This window comes from Homarus americanus, unplaced genomic scaffold (genome assembly GCF_018991925.1).
Source record: "Homarus americanus isolate GMGI-L3 unplaced genomic scaffold, GMGI_Hamer_2.0 scaffold13495, whole genome shotgun sequence".
In the NCBI taxonomy this organism is placed as follows: Eukaryota; Metazoa; Arthropoda; class Malacostraca; order Decapoda; family Nephropidae; genus Homarus; species Homarus americanus.
Window position 1 is genome coordinate 1,256,883 of NW_024727075.1, and position 18,017 is coordinate 1,274,899.

The following is an 18,017-nucleotide window of genomic DNA, read 5'->3' on the forward strand; positions in this document are numbered from 1 at the left end:
GGGAACAATGGGAAGGACTTAGTAAGTACTGTTTGCATTGCAACTGAAAAGAATATTAGAAAATAGTTTTGTAAGAGAAAACATTGCAAACTAATCATCACGTTGAGTGTGATCTACTTAAAAGAAAAAGAACTTCTTAAGGTCTGATGCCTAATGGATGGTTTCTAACCTTCGCCAGCAGCGCCTTCGTCCCTCCACAAGGGTTTGGTCAGCCTCTTGACAAGTGTGGTGGCGTCAAAGGCCAACAGTGACTGATCGATGGTGTCTGTATTGAGGAGCTTCACCAGTGGTGACCACAGCTTCATCATAGTGTCAAGACGCGGGCTGTTGAGACTATCATTCGACTTTAAATTATAATATTGAAGTCTGTTATCATACCAACTCATCTCTATTTCATAAGATAATTTCATGGCCATCTCCACAGTCTGAACATCTATGGACTTGACGATAACCTTTATCACAACCGGCAGCTTGGAGTCCTCCTTTCCCGGCACCCTCGGAGGCAGGTGTTGATGGTAGTCTTTAGGAAATAAGATAAGTTCACAATCCAATTCGTCGCTTTGATCTCGACAGTCGTATTTCAGGTCACAGCGGTAGTGGTGTGGGATGCAGGTGCCGTCATCACATGTATAATGCTGGTATAGGCAAGGTGTGAGGAGCATACGACGTCGACCACCACTGACTTGGCCGCACACCTCTCGCTCCAACTGCCACCACCTACGTCCCATTGGAAACTCGGGATCAAAGGCTTCCATCCTGGCGATATTGTAGCCTTGTACGGTGTCCACATAGATCCATGTCCCATTCTCTTTCTTAATGTGGTATGAGCCATAACTCCTGAAAATCAGTCCACCATATTCCTCCTGGTACGCAACAAAGTATACGTTACGCAATTCTGGTTCACATGTTCCGAGAAAGGAAAATCTCTGAGGCTGCGTAAATGTGCATAATGCGCACCTGTACCAGGCGCAGTCATCATCAATCAGCCCATCTCGTCGTACCGCAGCGCAGTTTTCATATCTGTAACCATTTGGTTCATCTGGTGACCAGTAAGTTGTATTATCGATATAATTCTTGTCATAAGAAGCCACCCAAACATTTTCTTCCTTCTTGTCATTTAGTGGACTCCAGATATATACTGGACAATGGTCAGTCTCAGGCCACATTGTCTCCGACAGTTGGTACAGATACTCGGCATCTTGGAGGCTGGTGATGTGTGGCAGATGAGTGCCCAGCGCCTCACAAATGTATTGGGCCGTGTCGTCCGTGACTTCTGGAAACCAGAAGTAAATATTACCTACCTCCTGCTCGCAGATTTCAGAAAGAGACATTTCATACGAAGATACATTGTTTAGAGTCCATCCTCCCTCCCACGAGATGAAGTTTCCTTTGGGGTCAATTTGACAGTGAGCCATTTTCCGGATCTCTTCATCGCTCATTATCCTGTCCCACACATTGACCTATAAGTAGAACGATTATTATTGATTGCACTATTAAGTTTAGAAAATTATTGTATTCTGGATGAAGCAAAAACACTGACAGACTCAACATAAACGGTTTCCCGTATTCTGATTATAAATGACAAATTTAAACAATTAAAAAACTCCTTACACTCATGTGATTCTCTCATACATATATTTCCCCATTCATTCACTCATCCTCGTAGTCTAATACACTCCCCCTTCTCCATTGTAGATAAAACCATTTTCACCGCACATGATAATCATTACGCAAAGTGATTACAGTTGCCCAATTATGACTGCCTGAGTAACAGTCATGGGATTTATATGCTTATGGACAAGAGAAAAGCGAAAATAAATCAGCTTAAGTGTGTTGATCAGATCAGACTAACAGCACCTGGGTAATGTCTCCACTGTAGCTCTCCTCGGTGGCTTGGCCATTACCCACTGCAGCATAGTCGCCAAATGCTGGTCGGTTGACGTTGTAGGAACTGTTCCTCACCATCACCCCATCCAGGAAGGTCTGGATCAAGTAAGTTTCGTGGTTGTGGGTGAAGCAGAGGTGATACCACCTGTAACATACAATTTGTTAATGTTTACTCCTGTGTATTATTGCAGGCAGCCACCAGTAAAATAACTCCGGAAATTGATGCATGATACGGGAGATTCCCGATAAATCTGAAGGACTTACGTAATTATAACTTTGCCATAGAAACAAAGGGACGTTAAAAATCTAATAGAAAGAAAAAAAACGAATATGGAGAATAGCTATTATATAAAAAAGTCAATTAAGTTGAAATGAGGCTGTGTTAGTAGCTGAATAAAATATATGGACAAAAATTATAAAAGTAATTGTAATTCACCAGACGTTCCAGATACCATAGAAACTGTTGTATATTTGTCTTAACACCCGAAGACGGGATGGTGTAAAGATTATATACGAAAGATTGGAAAGCTCCTACGAAAGCTGTTGAATTAACTGTGCGCCGCAAAGCCGGAATCAGCGCCATCTATCGGCAAGGCCCTCAAATAAAATCTAGCCCTGAAAGAGGGGGAGGGAGTGGGAGGGGTCAATCTCAAATTCCACCTCTGCTTTTTGTGTTATTATTCATATCCTACTCACTGTACCATGTTAGGGTGACAACCCAGGGGATAGGTAAAGGCCGCGTCCATAGTCCATTTATTGGCGAAGATAACGAGGGGGGGAGGCAGACATGTCCTCACAGCGAGACGTCTGTGTGAGCCGGACCTGAGCTCCGCATTCGTTGGGACCGATACAGTGTTACCAAACCAGCACACACTCCAACAATCATATATTGTGTTAATTATGCATTATATATTCACTCAATTGTTCCTGTTGTCGAGGGAATCGATGAAAGATAAAAGTAGGATGAATTTCTTTGGATTTTCCGCACATGAAACACGGGTGAGGCATGGTCTCTGTTTTCAAACTTGGTGCCACTGAAGTTGACGTATTCGGTAAACAATCAAACGAAGTTCTCAACCGATACCAACGCCATCTTCCTCAGAGGCCCTTACTACACGCACACCCAAAAGCTCGAGCTTTTCTAACTTTCGTTTATAGTCTTTAGGATGGCGTGTAAAGACCGTTTGTTCTTTGGTAAACAGTGATCCAGACTCCAGAGGTGGCAACGTTTAGCCGGTTGAGGAAGTCACTCAAGTCAGTAGTCAGTACCTACTGTACCTTGTATTCACTGTGAGAGAATGGAGGGTCCTTCCCGATGAACGGTTACAGTCGACGCGACACAAGTGGATTATTTAGTCAGAAGCCTATCTGTGCGAGTCGATTTGCCAATGTACTTAAATAGGACCTGACAAGTAGTGTAAGAGAGGCGAAGTGCTTCCCACCAGTGTGAAATAATGATAGTGGATGGAAACAGACTTGGAGATCATAGGTGTTTCGTTTGAGCACACCCACAGCAAAATCTCTGTTAAACACCACTTGAATCTTGGATTTGTGAAGATGAGTTTGTAAAATGCACCTCCGCTGTTTCCAGATGCTGAAGCCCAAAGTGACCAGGTAACGTTAATTTATACACTACATGTATATCACCCGAAAGCAACGAAGACTCTAGGTTATCTTGAAATATATTTTCCTTGAGAATTTTGTTAAGGAAACATAATATTTTGTTGATCATTTTGGACGAAAAAGCGTTTGTTGCCTCATGAGAGATAGCTGATAGCGATAACAAAGGGGAAGGAGAGCAGAAAATAATAATACTTGGTCAATTTATGATTGTAGCAAGGATTCGATTTTCCATAAAAATTACGTTTTACTTCTTGGTTCAGACTATTCTAAGACAATTTTCTTCTTTGGCATTTCCGTCGGAAATTTACTGAATATTTTTCGAGTATTTTAATAGAAAAAAAATTACCAAAAATATTACTTGTTTAAAGTGGACAGGGCTTTGAAGTCGAGGGGAAATGTGGGGTAAATTACTAAAAAATCACCAAAAAACAATTGAAAACCTGACCTAACGTTTCTTAACTTGTAAAAATTTTAAGAGTCACATATGAATTTATGAATCCCTCCTCATCTGAACACCGAAAACAACAACACCTACTAAGCACCGAAATTATGAATAAGGTAAACTTTGTATAATTTGAGGATTTTTAAAGGTTAGGAAACGTTAGTTCAGGTTTTCAAAGGTTTGTTTGGTGTTATTTTTAGTATTTTACCCCAAATTTTCTCCCTCGTTGGTAATTGGTGGGGGGTCTTGTTACCTTACCTACTAGGGTTAAGAAGAGTGACTAACTCACCTGAAGGCCCATAGCTGCTGGTCGAGGGGCATGAAGTGCCAGGTGTGCGAGATGGCTACCCTCACCTTGTCCACCCACACCTCTGCCGCCGCCAGTCACAGTTCCAGTCAAAATACAGAATATGTTAATGAAGTTTTCTTGAACTTGAAATTAGTTTACATGTTTATAGTTATTCTATGGACATTTGATCACTGGTGATTAGTGAAGTAAAACAAACAATAAATTTGATTCCTAGTGACAATGTTAAGGGGGGGGGGGGGAATGCTGCGTGATTACACTCTTTCGTACATCAGTCACCCAACAGGTTCTATAATTTGAGTAACTTTCCCAAAAATTTGGCAAAATAGTTTGCGCTGACTGTTTCATTTCATTTGGGGTCGATGCTGATTTATTTTGGGTGGGAGCGAACTTTGGACCTCGGCTGTACAGTTGATTTCACTCCTGCGCTTACCACTTTGCGGTGCCAGTCCACTCTCTCTCCCTGAGGTGTGAACCCCGAACTCTGAAGTGTGAATTCTAAACATTCACTAGTGAGCGGGAGGGAGAGGGAGGGGTGTGCCGGGTTGTCTTTTTTTTTAGGGGGGGAGGGGGGTACCCAGAGTGAGGAGGGAAAGTGTATATCAGTTGGGAGAAATTACAATGCAGAATAACGCTTTGACAATACCGACGGGGTTTCCTTTGCTGAGTGTAGTCGTTTAGCGCTCGCCAGATGAAAATACTAAATTTACAATAGGATGAAAGGAAGATGAATTCATTCTCTAAGTCAGGTGTTCCTTTGCAAAAGGGGGCATTTATGAGCAAATGAATTATAGGTTTGAATCTATATCTTGTAAAAGCAGCGAAATTTTGTTTTACTCCTCGACAACGACATGGAACTTCCTCAGCTGAATAAAATCGTCTAGCGGCAGCCAGAATAAAATACGAGAAAACATTGTACTGAAGGGATTAATAAGTAATCAAAAAATCAATAGAATCAGCAAACCACATCGCTCAGTTGTGCCAAACAGTGAGGTTAAATGGGTAAAATAAGTTGGCATTATTATTATCATCAAATGTGCACTCTATGATGTAAAGCGATATAGCTGTTGCTTAATGGTCTTAAATAATAGTTTCTATGTTGTGAAAAACTTGACCTTGTTTATTTTGACACACGTAATGAACTGATACAAAACCTCGATTATTCTTTAGTTCATACAAATGATTTATATACTGTTTACTATATATCACAGGTAAATATTCGGAAAAGGTCAACCACAGAATTCTATATTGATTTGTGTATAGGGAGATAGAGCAAAACATTGAGAATACTTTACTCTAGAACTTTTGTTGGAAATTAATATTTTTCGATTTTTACTTTTACTTTATTATTATTATTATTATTATTATTATTATTATTATTATTATTATTATTATTATTATTATTATTATTATTATTATTGTTATTATTATTATTATTATTATTATTATTATTATTATTATTATTATTATTTATTATTATTATTATTATTATGATTGTAGTTATTATTATTATTAATATTATTATTATTATTATTATTATTATTATTATGATTATAGTTATTATTGTTATTATTATTATTAATATTATTATTATTATTATTATTATTATTATGATTGTAGTTATTATTATTATTATTATTATTATTATTATTATTATTATTATTATTATTATTATTATAGTTATTATTGTTATTATTATTAATATTATTACTATTATTATTATTATTATTATTATTATTATAATTGTAGTTATTATTATTATTATTATTATTATTATTATTATTATTATTATTATGTTATTATTATTATTATTATTATGATTATAGTTATTATTGTTATTATTATTAATTATTATTATTATTATTATTATTATTATTATTATAGTTATTATTGTTATTATTATTAATATTATTATTGATTATAGTTATTATTGTTATTATTATTATTATTATTATTATTATTATTATTATTATTATTATTATTATTATTATTATGATTATAGTTATTATTATTATTATTATAGTTATTATTGTTATTATTATTATTATTATTATTATTATTATTATTATGATTATAGTTATTATTGTTATTATTATTATTATTATTATTATTATTATTATTACTGTTGTTGTCACTGTTGTTGTAGCAGCTGTAGTAGTATCGAGGGTAGCTAAAACCATTAAGGCGAGACACATTAAGAGCAGCAATATAGTACATGAATTAACGTCAGCTGACGGGATGTTATTTAAGATCAAATTTCTATCGATCTTGCATGGAGACGCCCGGAGATGACAACAAACCTGGGGGGTGAGGTTTTGTTCGACACAGATCCTCGTTAACTAATAACCTTCGGCAGCAACAGAGAACAATACGAGACAGCCAAAATATTACTCACCTCCTCTCAGCATCCAGTATCGTCCTTGCACGCTGTCGTAGAGGAAGAAGATTGTGCCACGCTGATGCAGAAAGAAAACCTTAAACCTCATGCAGAAGGTGAAGGAGTAGAGGTGGCGGGTCCTGCTGAGGTCGCCCTTGTACACTGCTATGGAGTCGTTAGTGGCGACCCCGTCCTCCTGGAACCTCAGCACCGTCACGCCCCCCACACACGCTGACACACCACATCAGTAAAATGCTTTAGTATCAGCAAGTAGTTAATGTTGTCATAAACATGTTATTACTTGAGAGTAACTGGATTAACAGCAGCAATGGCAGCTGACTGTTTTTCGTCTCGACTTGTTGCAAAAGACACTGAGATCTACACTAAATACTGTCCCCAGTTAGTGTGAGTTCAATATGTGAGTCATCTTGTTTATCATAATGGACGAAACTTTATGAACACAAGGTCATATTCGCATGATGCGGACCTTTGAAACAAATCAAATTTTATATCTAATATAATTGATCGGAGATTTGCACAAGCTAACTTCAGTGAGACTTTCAGTGTTTCACCCTTAATATTCAGAAACAAATTGCGTACAAGTTTCCCTCGTCCCTGTAGCGTCCTGTTAACCCTCTCAAGTGAAGGTCCATTGTGCAACAAACAAAGAGAATTATCACCAATTAACAACGATGATACCGGGAAACATTCGACCAGTGACTAACACCCTCCCTCCCCCTCCCCCTCTCTCTGTGCAGGTATAACAGTATACATAAGTGACACACTTAGGTGTTCCGGGATAATAGAGAGGAAGTATGATGTCTGTGGGTAAATATAAACCTTGAAAACTTGCATTCAGTTTCTCCAGACCTTTATTCCCTGATAACAAAGACCCGCGCCACTGAGGGAGTACACGGAATATTTGTTGACATATTCGAAGTTCGTGGATTCTGACAGGATTACTACCCAGAGAAATCGGTATATGGCGGGTATATATACAATGATACTCAATGTTCTCTCGACGCTTTTCTGCACCATAAAGTCTGGCTACACAACAGCAACGCTATTAAACATGAATCACACTTTTTTTTTATTACGTGGATTACTGACCTCATGTCGAACACGAATATAAATCTGTAAGATATAAAACTTGTCGATCACCTGTACCTGATAGAACACCTTGGGTAAACACGCTTATAGTATACGGCCCAGTCCCCTATTCCGTCCCCAGGAGCCGCGCGAAACTCAAGGAGGACAACGCCTTCTATAAGGAGAGTTACGCCTTCTATAAGGAGAGTTACGCCTTCTATTAGGAGAGTTACGCCTTCTATAAGGAGAGTTACGCCAACTGTAGATTATAGACGCCGCCATTTTTGTAAACCATGATGTAGACCATCCTGCTGTTCACTCACGCTCTCCTACTGTTAATTTATCGCCTCGCAGCCAGATGACGTCATGTATTAATAAACTTAATTTTCTACACTTTCCTAGAGTATTGTTATCAGGCGCCCTACCGTTCGAACCAAGTTGGTGTGACTTTCCCTGTAGAAGGCGCTGAAGAGGGACATTCAGTTGTTTGTTTGTCACGGATCTTGGTTGGGTGCCACTGGTCTTGGTTAGGTGTCCGGGCGATATCTTAGGCACTTTTTTGAGGTAGGGAGCTGAAATTTGTACAGAATAGAGACAAAATGCTCTGGCCATTTTTAGTTTATTTTTATTTTTATTTGCTGGGGAGACATCACATAGGGTGGTTATCGCATCTGCTCACCTGGGCGTCTCCTTGACCGCGAGGGAAGATAATTGAAGCAGGACATTGTGAGCTGATTGGTGTTGTAGGGTGGAGATCTACAGTGTGCTAGTCCGAGGTTTTGTTATGCAAAAGTTCCGTAGGCTGATTGAGGGTGCGTGATGGTGGCATTATTCGTTAAGTTTAAAAATAGGTAATGAAAGAAAAATGTTTTAAAATTAATTCCAGATGTCTTATGTTACAACACCTTAATTAAGATATTTTTTCAATGTATTTAAAAGTTTATTCACATTTCTAGTAATAAACCTACTCTTCATATTAGTATACGAGATGACGCATAGTGTAAAGATGTGTCAGCAGAGATTGGATTGTCGGGGTCAGACTCCCAGGTAAACAGAGTCCCGCGCACAATAGACTTCACTGGTCCATTAGTTAGAAGGGCGATAGGTCAATTATCTCCGTGGAGAAGGATTGGCAGCTTGGCTGAGGTGTGTGTATGAATGAATATTTTATATGTCAGTGCCGCGGGTTTGTTATCATGGCTGGTGAATGGCCAGGCAGCTCTGTATACATACTTCAACTTGCTGCCGGATTTTGAGAGCAGCCCTGAACTTTTTTTTTCTTTTTTGGTCGCTTATTATGATCCAGCAACCAGAATCTATGTTGGATAATCAATGATAAAATCTTTTTATCACTAGCTTAAAGAACTGCCGGCTATGTAGCTCTGTCGCATGTGTTTGTGTGACTGATTTGTTTCTTGGCAAAAACAAGTAAACACACTGATCTAGTGATTATATTGGTTATTTCGTAAGAGGTCGCTGTACTAAAAATATTTTCATCGTTTTATTTTTCTAATTGTCATTTAACGCTGTAATCTGTTTTGCGTTATTATATCTGAAATGTTTATTTTGGATAGAAATATTTGAAGGATCATTTAGCTGGGTCCTGGTGGTCACTTTGTCCCTCGTCCGTTCATCCACCGAGGCGTACGATGGAGGTTTCCTTAAGTGAATTAATTCCCGTGTATAGTATATGTAATCCTTTCTAGTGACGAAAATATTCTTCACTCATTCTCTCTTCCTCTCTCAACCTTCCTCTTTGTCTCACGTGTTCCATTCTCTTATCTCCACAGTAAGCTCAAACTATCTCAAAGCAGCTTTTTTAAGTTCTTTAACCTCAGCTTAATTCTTCGTTCATTATCTTTAACGTTATCACCTCTTTCTCTTTTCTCTCTCGTTTCTACTTCTAGCTCCTCTGCCTGAGTCCTCTTGCTTCTGTCATTGTACAGTACACTCGTGAATCATTACCGAACTGCTTATATACAGAACACTTAAGTCTCGGCTTACTTAACACAGACGTCCACTGCTTTGTTCCACTATTCTGGCCAATCAATTTTGACCTTAATACAGTCACCATGTGTGTATCTATATACTGTATGTAATAATAAGCTAGTGAGTGACGGCACCGCTGGCTTGGGTAGACCGTCATGTTTCCTGCGATATATGAACAGTTCTAAAAAATGTGGATTTATTTATTGCGTTTTGTTCTTTGTGTTGTGACCATTCGACATCACATAAAGGACCTACATATCTCACTGACAAAGCAATACATTCTTTCAACTTCTTTGTTGCCAAACAAAAAAGTCTCCATAAACATTCGTATACAGTATACACCATTGTATACACATATTTTTCAAGATATTCGTTCAATATGCATCATATGGGTTATCACTACACAGGATAATACGAAAAGTTAACACGCACATAATAGCGAAGCTTCAGACTGACCATAGACGGTCAAGTAGATAATTATTTATCACATTTATACTGTATATGAATTAATTTCCATTGGGTTATAGCAGTAAAAACAATGCTATTCCTATGTGGCGATTAAGCTTTAAAAAAGTAACTAATCTCTTTTCTTTTCAATTGGGATAGCCTTTGATTTTCTGGCTACAGCGTAATATATATTAAATCACATAAGGCAAAATTTGCTCTTTCATATATATATATATATATATATATATATATATATATATATATATATATATATATATATATATATATGTCCTATCTATCAGATCATCATGGAAACTTTGGTAGTTGTCAGGCTTGTGTCCTTGTACCAGTCATGGATGAAGTCTATGAACTGTCTTTCATGTTCTTGCTTGACTGAGTCTACGTCTGTTGAGTTTACCGCCAGTGGGGGTGTCATTGGCTACATGTATACTAGCTTGGATTGGGCTGTGGTCAGACATAAGATCAGTGACAACATCAGAGCTATGAGTTGTGTATGATAGATTAAACCCAATACACTTGTCTAGAGGCCCGCCATAGATGTGTGTTGGTTCATTATTACCTATAATTTGACCATCTTCATATGCGCTGAGAAGTGAGATAAGTCTCCTACCATTGGTGTTAGTGGTGGAGTCACCTAATTTCTTGTGTTTAGTATTCAGGTCACCCATCAGGACAGTGGGCTCAGTGTGTAAAAAGTCTGGGAGATCTGTGTACTGAAGCTGATCTGAGGGAGCATAGGCGTTTAGCACGTTGAGTGTGGAGTTGCCCAGGTGGATAGTGATCCCATGGTACTGAAGGTTGGTAGTCTTTTTGGATACAAGAGGTACATGCGGGTGTGACTTCTTAACATACATCAAACGTGTGTGAGTAGAACTAGGATCATAATACACATAATTGGGCAGACTGGGTGGGGGCTTACCATTAGGTGTGAGACACTCCTGCAGACACACAATATCGATGTCCTCAGTCACAACTTTGTGGTGTAGGTCAGGGTATCGTTTTCTGAGAAAAGAGATGTTCCAACTCATCACCTTCACCGTTCTGTATCTTTGTCTGGTATTAACACTAGCCATTATGAACTATATTTGGAAAGAAGCTAAAAGCACTGTATGATACTGGGTTGTTTTCCACGCTTCCTGTCCCTTCTGCAGCCAGTAGGCCTTTTAATCTTTTTGAAACATTTCTGGAGCATGTACTGCTCAACAATTGTTGTATTTCAGTGGCAGACAACAACACACTTTGGTTGCACTCGACATCACCACCATTTTCTGTTTGTGTTTGTTCATCTTCATTGACCATGTCCACAGAGGCATCAGTAGAACTGTTACCAGTATCACTGTTTTCCTCTGCGTGGACACTAGTTCCTGGTGGGTCTTGAGATTCCACATCTGGTACTAACATTTGATTGTCTTCAGTTTGATTGTAATGTTTCCATAGCTGCTGCTCTGTGTTGGTGGTGTTCTTTTTCTGTCGTGCATCACAGAGGCTGTTTAACATATCAGTTTGAGCTGCAAATTGAGCTTTGAGCTCTTTAATTTCATTTTTCAAATAATTGATCTCTTCACTTTGTGCGTGTTCACGGGGTGTGTTGGCAGCTACCTGTTGTGTCAGTCCGTCTGTGTTGTTCCATGCTGATCTTTCGTTGACTGTTGGTGATGATTCTGGAGCTTTGGTGGGGAGGGTGGGCCAGGGGTTGGCCGCAGGGAGTACCCTAGCAGCAGTAGTGTTTCCTGAGACCTGCCTGTGTGGCGGGTCTGGGCGCTGAGGGGGTGTAGGAGCTCTGGGACAGCCAGGGTGCCATACAGGAACTCCAAATGTTTTGCAGTTAATACACCTCTGTTGAATGACACCCCCTTGAGCAACTGTATCTCTGCAAACCTGTGTTGCATGTTGTCATGAGCAGAGACCACACCACGGCTTAGTAGAGGGGCATAATCGGGCCACATGGCCCCAGTGTTGACAATTGTAACACCGGTGTCCGATAAGCACCACGGACTCGAATGGACTTGGATGGGTCCTGTGAGCCAACCCAGTCTGCAGTGACTGCGTTCTTGCACCCGAGTCGCTTCGTCCTTCTGATGGCGGGATGAGCTTCTAGTAGTGTAGGGGTCTGGTACTGGTCGAGCCCTATGATTAAGATGGTTTTCTTGCTCGATGGTTGGGATGATTGTTCCATGGTTATTCCCTCTATGCAATTGGTGAGGAGATCCTGTATGACTGCTGGGTCGCTTCTAATCAGACTCTGAACTGAAACTCAGCGTCTGGGTGTTTATCTTCCGCATCGTTCAGCCATCGATATTTGACTTCAGGTGGTGTACCTACAGGGAAGTTTAATCTTACTCTCATGGGGGGTTGACGTTGTAGTTGATGGTCTCTTTAAGTTTTTCTGCCTTTTCGGGCTTCCGCGTGTTCCTGGACTGAACTAGTTGAAAGCCATCCTCTCCGTTGGTGTCAAGGTCAACACCATAGTCACCTGGCTCACTCAGTGCATCAGGAGAGCTAGAACGAGTAGTTGGGTCTCCAGTCCACGCAGACATGGTGGAGTTACAGGACTCGACCTATACGCCTACGTCAGAGGGCCGAGGACTGCTTGCCACTCCTAGGAAGTCAGCGGTGGTTGGGAGGCGTAACCCTCTTACAGAACAAGGGAAACTGGCGTCTACAGCATATCAGCGGTGTGAGGGGAGGCCGTGAACCTCCCGGGAGGGGAGGGAGTGTGGTGTAAATTATGGAGTACTGAAGCGTATATTGATACTCGTTTTCTTTGATTAAACATGGTGAAATTCAGGGGTGACTTTACTATGCGACTGCGCCATATTCTCCCTGACCACATGGTAACATTAACCCTCTATTTCTTTCTTGAATTCAGTGAAATTCCTTCAGAAACTTAATATCTGCCATAATCATCAATTTTAAACAATATAAATTAAAAAAAATGCATAGATATAAATTAACAAAAATATTTTAGTAGTTCTTCGACTATTTTTGTAACTAATATGGAAGTAAACGTTGCTATGTGAAAGGGCAGTTCACTTATACAGTCTAATTCTAATATAACAGGATTATTAAATTATTCTTCGTTAATATTTATTTAAGTTGTTTTCTAAAGAAATGACTTGTGTTTCATGTTTAAAAGCCTTAAATATTGAAACACGGAAGTATATCTAAATCTAATAAATAGTATTAAAAGAACTTGTCTGTCTGGTCCAGCCATAGCTCCAGAACGGAAGCAGTTAGGGCCAAGGTTATACATCTTGGTTTAACTATTGAGCTGCATGGTAGTATTTTCCAGTGCTTACTCTGTCAAAGACATCCCCTTAAAAGGCGTAGTTAGATGACGTGAGTGTAGTTTTTATTTTATCTTGGTAACTTCGTTAATTTTCAATCATTTGTTTTCGCCTTCAATTTCATGTTTGATGTTTTCAACATTATGAAATTCAATTTGCTTATAAATTTTACGAATAAAACCTTTTTGCTTTCATATCTGGAGGCATAACTCAACACTGTTGATGATGTTTTGGGTGTCCTTGTGGAGTAGATGACACTGGAGGTTTCATAGCGGCTTCTTCAGATGTCTTTAAACCTGTCGGAGGCAGGAAAACTTAAGGTAAACCGTAGATTCATTCACCCACCCGCTATTTTAGCGATATTACCCCCTTTTTTCTGTTATTATACTTCTGTCGTATATTTCGTATATTAGTAAGCATCGTAAGACCTTTTTGTCGGCGAATCCCAAGTGATGTGATGCCTCGTGTATGTCGGTGAGGTCCAGGTGTTAACTGCCTAAGCCTATAAATGTAAATTAATCAGGGCGCACATTTCCCCGCTCTCTCTTGAAAGGGTCTGGCTCTTTCAACTTCCACAAAGTGAGATTGTAATCGAAAAAAAAGGCTGTCTATTGACCCGGTATCTGTACAGTGTAGTACCTCCCTGGCATGTTAAAGTCACACGACCGTGGCTGTTCCTGTAGCTTCCGCTGGTCACAATACTAAGTTATCTTTCGATTCTACAACAGGAGATAAATCCATCGTAAAGAAAATGCTCCTCAAGGGCAAGAGGACTCGTCAGCAGTACGGAAGAAAGAATCCAGTGGGAGGAGGTAACGCTAAGTTGGTTAACACTGTTGCAAGTTCTCCGTCAGCCTGATGGTTTCCAGTGCAGCCAAATGTGTCACGGCACGTACTATAGTTTGTCGCTATCCCGAGGCAGATCACCTGAGTAACCTCTTTGTCATAAACAGATAAAATGTACCGGGAACTTTCCCCCCACACACTCATCATTCTCTCACTTTATGTAACTTGACAAAACCTATGACCCTTCAGGCTTTTACGCCCTTAATGTACGAGTCATAAAGGCAAGTATGAACTTTTCATACTTCCCTGTTGGGCGCTGTAAACGCTTCTGCGCTTCACCTTGCACAGGATGTAAGGGGGTGCCCAATAAACTAGCCCCCTAGGGGGCAAATCTGAAGAAAAAAAAATCACCTGAGTAATACGGCCCTCACAAAGTGGGTGTTACCTACAACAGCTCGACTACAGCACCTACTTGTCCTGGCATTACAACGAATCGTCGCAAATTATTGGTTGGTTAAGCATTAAAATTGACTGTTGCCAAAAAAAAAATAGGGAAATATATTTAAATGGATTCTTGGAAGTTATATAAGGAGCGTTACTGCATAGGCAGGTCCAACTAAGCGTAAGCATCTTTATATGCGTCTCTATATCTTATTAGTTTCAGCCCGATTTCAAAGGTATACAAGTTTGACGGAACGACTGGTACTGCTCTTCAGTTCACCCTCTCTCCCTCTTATTTTCAAACCCCCTCCGTCTCTCCTCCTCGCCCTACCTCCCTCTCTCATTTTCACCCTCACTCCCTCTCTCCTTCTCACCGTCCCTTCCCCCCCCCCTCTTTTTTTCACTTTCCACTTCTCTCTTCTTCCCTCCCTCCCTCCCCACAAACGGGAACAATCGAGATACTAATAAACAGGAAACATGGCAGTTAATAAAGTGTTGGACAGAGGTGGTCAGGGTTTAGCTAGGACTTATCGAAAGCATAGGAAGTAAAATGGCAAGAATAACATGAAAAGTAGGAAGGATAGAAGGCGATGGATGGATGGAATAAAGAACAGACGAGAAGCAAAGGGAATAGACGTCCAGAAAGTAATAGTGTACGAGAATAACTAGAGAACACAACGTTAAGTGGTTATTAGTGATGCGAATGATGGTTGATGAGGAGATGGAGATAAACTAAATATATATCTTAGTCTTATTTTAGAGGAGGGACACCACAGCACAACTCATTTATCACAACAGTAAACGCGGACGGAAGGAGAACGTATTTATTGTTGTTTCCGATCACTTTAATAAATCGTCGAGGCCCCGCCCAAAAAAATCTGTAACTCTTTGGAGGCGTAACTTTTTACCCCCTATATCATGAAGAAATTTGTACCAAGCATCATTACACCGCTTCACTATAGTTAATTCTTTTCAGTGATCTTGGTTAAAATATAATATAAAATACTGGACTGGTTCTCTGAGGATGCTTCTTGTTTGGGTGAAGATTGGTCACAACTAACAAGGTAGGAATTCCTTCAGCGCTGTTCCAAGATTATTACCCAAAGTGGCACGTAATTATTGAAGGTTCATGAAGACTTCCAAATTGAGTTGTTATTCAAATTGCCGATTTATGAAGACGAAATACGGTACAGTGTTACGATAAAGCATATATGGAACTACAATCTGTTCTAATGCTCAACAAATGTCATAGAGACTCTCTTAACTCACTTAACACAAATGATAGCAGAAATACCTGAGGTTGATGACAAGTTAAGATGAAATCAACAGTACCGTATAGGAGGAGAGTGGAGGTGAAGGCCGCCAACACCACTCTCGAGTCCATCATGGTGAGTGACATAGAGGAAAGGGATAGCGGCAGGTTAGAGGTGTTTCTGTTTCCGCCGCCATCCACCACAACACCTGCGCGTGAATCTTCTCGGTCCTGACGTGCCCTCACTCGTGGATAGGCAAGACACGCCCACATGTTGCTGGGTCATGTGCTCTGGGCCAATCAGAAGCTTTTATATGTACGCGCAGTTTTCTACATTCGGAAACTAGGTGAAGACTATTGAGGCGCCCTATGTGATATTAAATAAATAAATTGAAACTAGAATTTATAACTGTGTCTAACAAAATAAAACTGACGCTCAGAAAGTTTTGGTATAATTAAACTTATTATACGTAAGTCTTCACCTCATCATCAGTCTAAATTGCTGCACATCTGAGTGTTTCGGAAATACGTTTCATATTTAATAATTCTGGGGATGTATTCGTGAGACATACCTAAGGATAAATGACCTCCTGACCATAGTGGCAATACCCCATAGTTTCAGAGTTAAACCACATGACAGTTGGAGTTAGGATGAGATAAAATCTACAGAGTATAAATGAAATATTCAGTGTTGTTAGTACAATTTATTGACAATTATATGGAATCTGATATGGATTTTACAGTAAATGCTCAAAGTTCCGGTCTTCTTCCTGAATGGTACCACTTACTATAAACAGGCCTTGATATTTTATGTTTTATGTCCATAGACTTGTTGCAGTCTTCCCCCTACCCAAAAACTATGGGGTAATGACACTATGGTTATGGGATCATTTATCCTTATGTCTGTTTCGAACACCCCCCCAAAAAATGAGGCTTATTTCCGAAACACCCTGTATTTTGTGTGTACGTAAGTCAGAAAAAAAAAGTGAATTGACCTATAGCGCTTTAACACCAGGTGACTCAGACACATTGAGGCAAGATGATTTGCTGATATTTATTAATGACGTAAACATTTATATTTTTTCTATCGCCACTGAGACGCTGAGTACCAGGCTAAACTATCACGTCATACAGTGGTCGACGTACAGGGAGGGAGGGAGGGAGGGACGGGCCCCTCCGTCCGTACGTTCCTCCCTCCCTCCGTCCGTTCCTTTCTCCCTCATTCTGTCTCCAGGAGGTGCAAGAATTGCGTGCCACAAGGTAGGAGTTCCTGAAGAGGGGGTACGCGGTAACTACCCCATTATTGTTTACTTGTCTTATGTACTTTTTGATGTAAGAAGCAGAAATTGGGACACAAGAGTGACGAAGTGCTTTTACAAGAACTATTTTTGTTGATCAGAGATACTTGGTCAGTTTCCGATAACACTCGAGTAATACTAAAATAGTTATAGAAAGGATAAAGTTACCAGAATTGTGGTTCATGTCCATAGTGCATTGAAGGGTAGAAGGTCGCTAGAGAAGATCTTGGTTGTAAACACAATACCTTTATATCCCCAAGAGCAAGAGTATCGCAGGTTCCGTCTCTATAAACAACTACCAGACTTGGGAACCTTGAGGCAAAGAGTACAATAAGTGATACGACAAAATACCACAAATAAATGGAAAATCTATTGCATCAACATGTGGTCAAATGCCACTTTTTGTTGCCTATGTGGAAGGCCTTTGTGAACGCCCTCTTTGTGTGAGGGACACCGTGTTTACACCTGCTGCTAGCCAATGGTATTTGTTCTTTATACTGTGTACAGAGTGACTGACTGAAGATTGCTTTTTCATGTCTTACACATTTTTCTCTGCTTGCCCCAGGGATAGTTACATTAGTTATTGATGTAAGTACACTGAGAGAGAAAACATTTATTCTAATGATAAAACAATAGAAATTCTCTCTTAAAAAAAGTTTAATTGCGAAATAAATATGCATTTTGAAAGCTTTGAGACATCTACATGAAATTGGTTACTTAACCCAGGTAAACTTTTCATAAGGGTAACTTGAAAAATATCTTTACCTCGAA

The 18,017-nt window shown here is 39.7% G+C and overlaps 1 protein-coding gene across 1 annotated transcript in view; it reads right to left on the reverse strand.

Moving 5' to 3' along the window:
- The window catches only part of LOC121865778, a 33,791-nt gene extending 17,633 nt beyond the window's left edge, over positions 1 to 16,158 (reverse strand). Inside the window, exons 1-5 of the mRNA XM_042365339.1 lie at positions 16,029 to 16,158; positions 6,655 to 6,867; positions 4,242 to 4,323; positions 1,858 to 2,032; positions 170 to 1,460 (exon numbers count right to left, since the gene is read on the reverse strand). Coding sequence (XP_042221273.1) covers positions 170 to 1,460; positions 1,858 to 2,032; positions 4,242 to 4,323; positions 6,655 to 6,867; positions 16,029 to 16,095 — 1,828 coding nt within the window. The 5' untranslated portion in view covers positions 16,096 to 16,158. The remainder of the gene's footprint in view (positions 1 to 169; positions 1,461 to 1,857; positions 2,033 to 4,241; positions 4,324 to 6,654; positions 6,868 to 16,028) is intronic.
- Between the last annotated feature and the right edge of the window lie 1,859 nt (positions 16,159 to 18,017).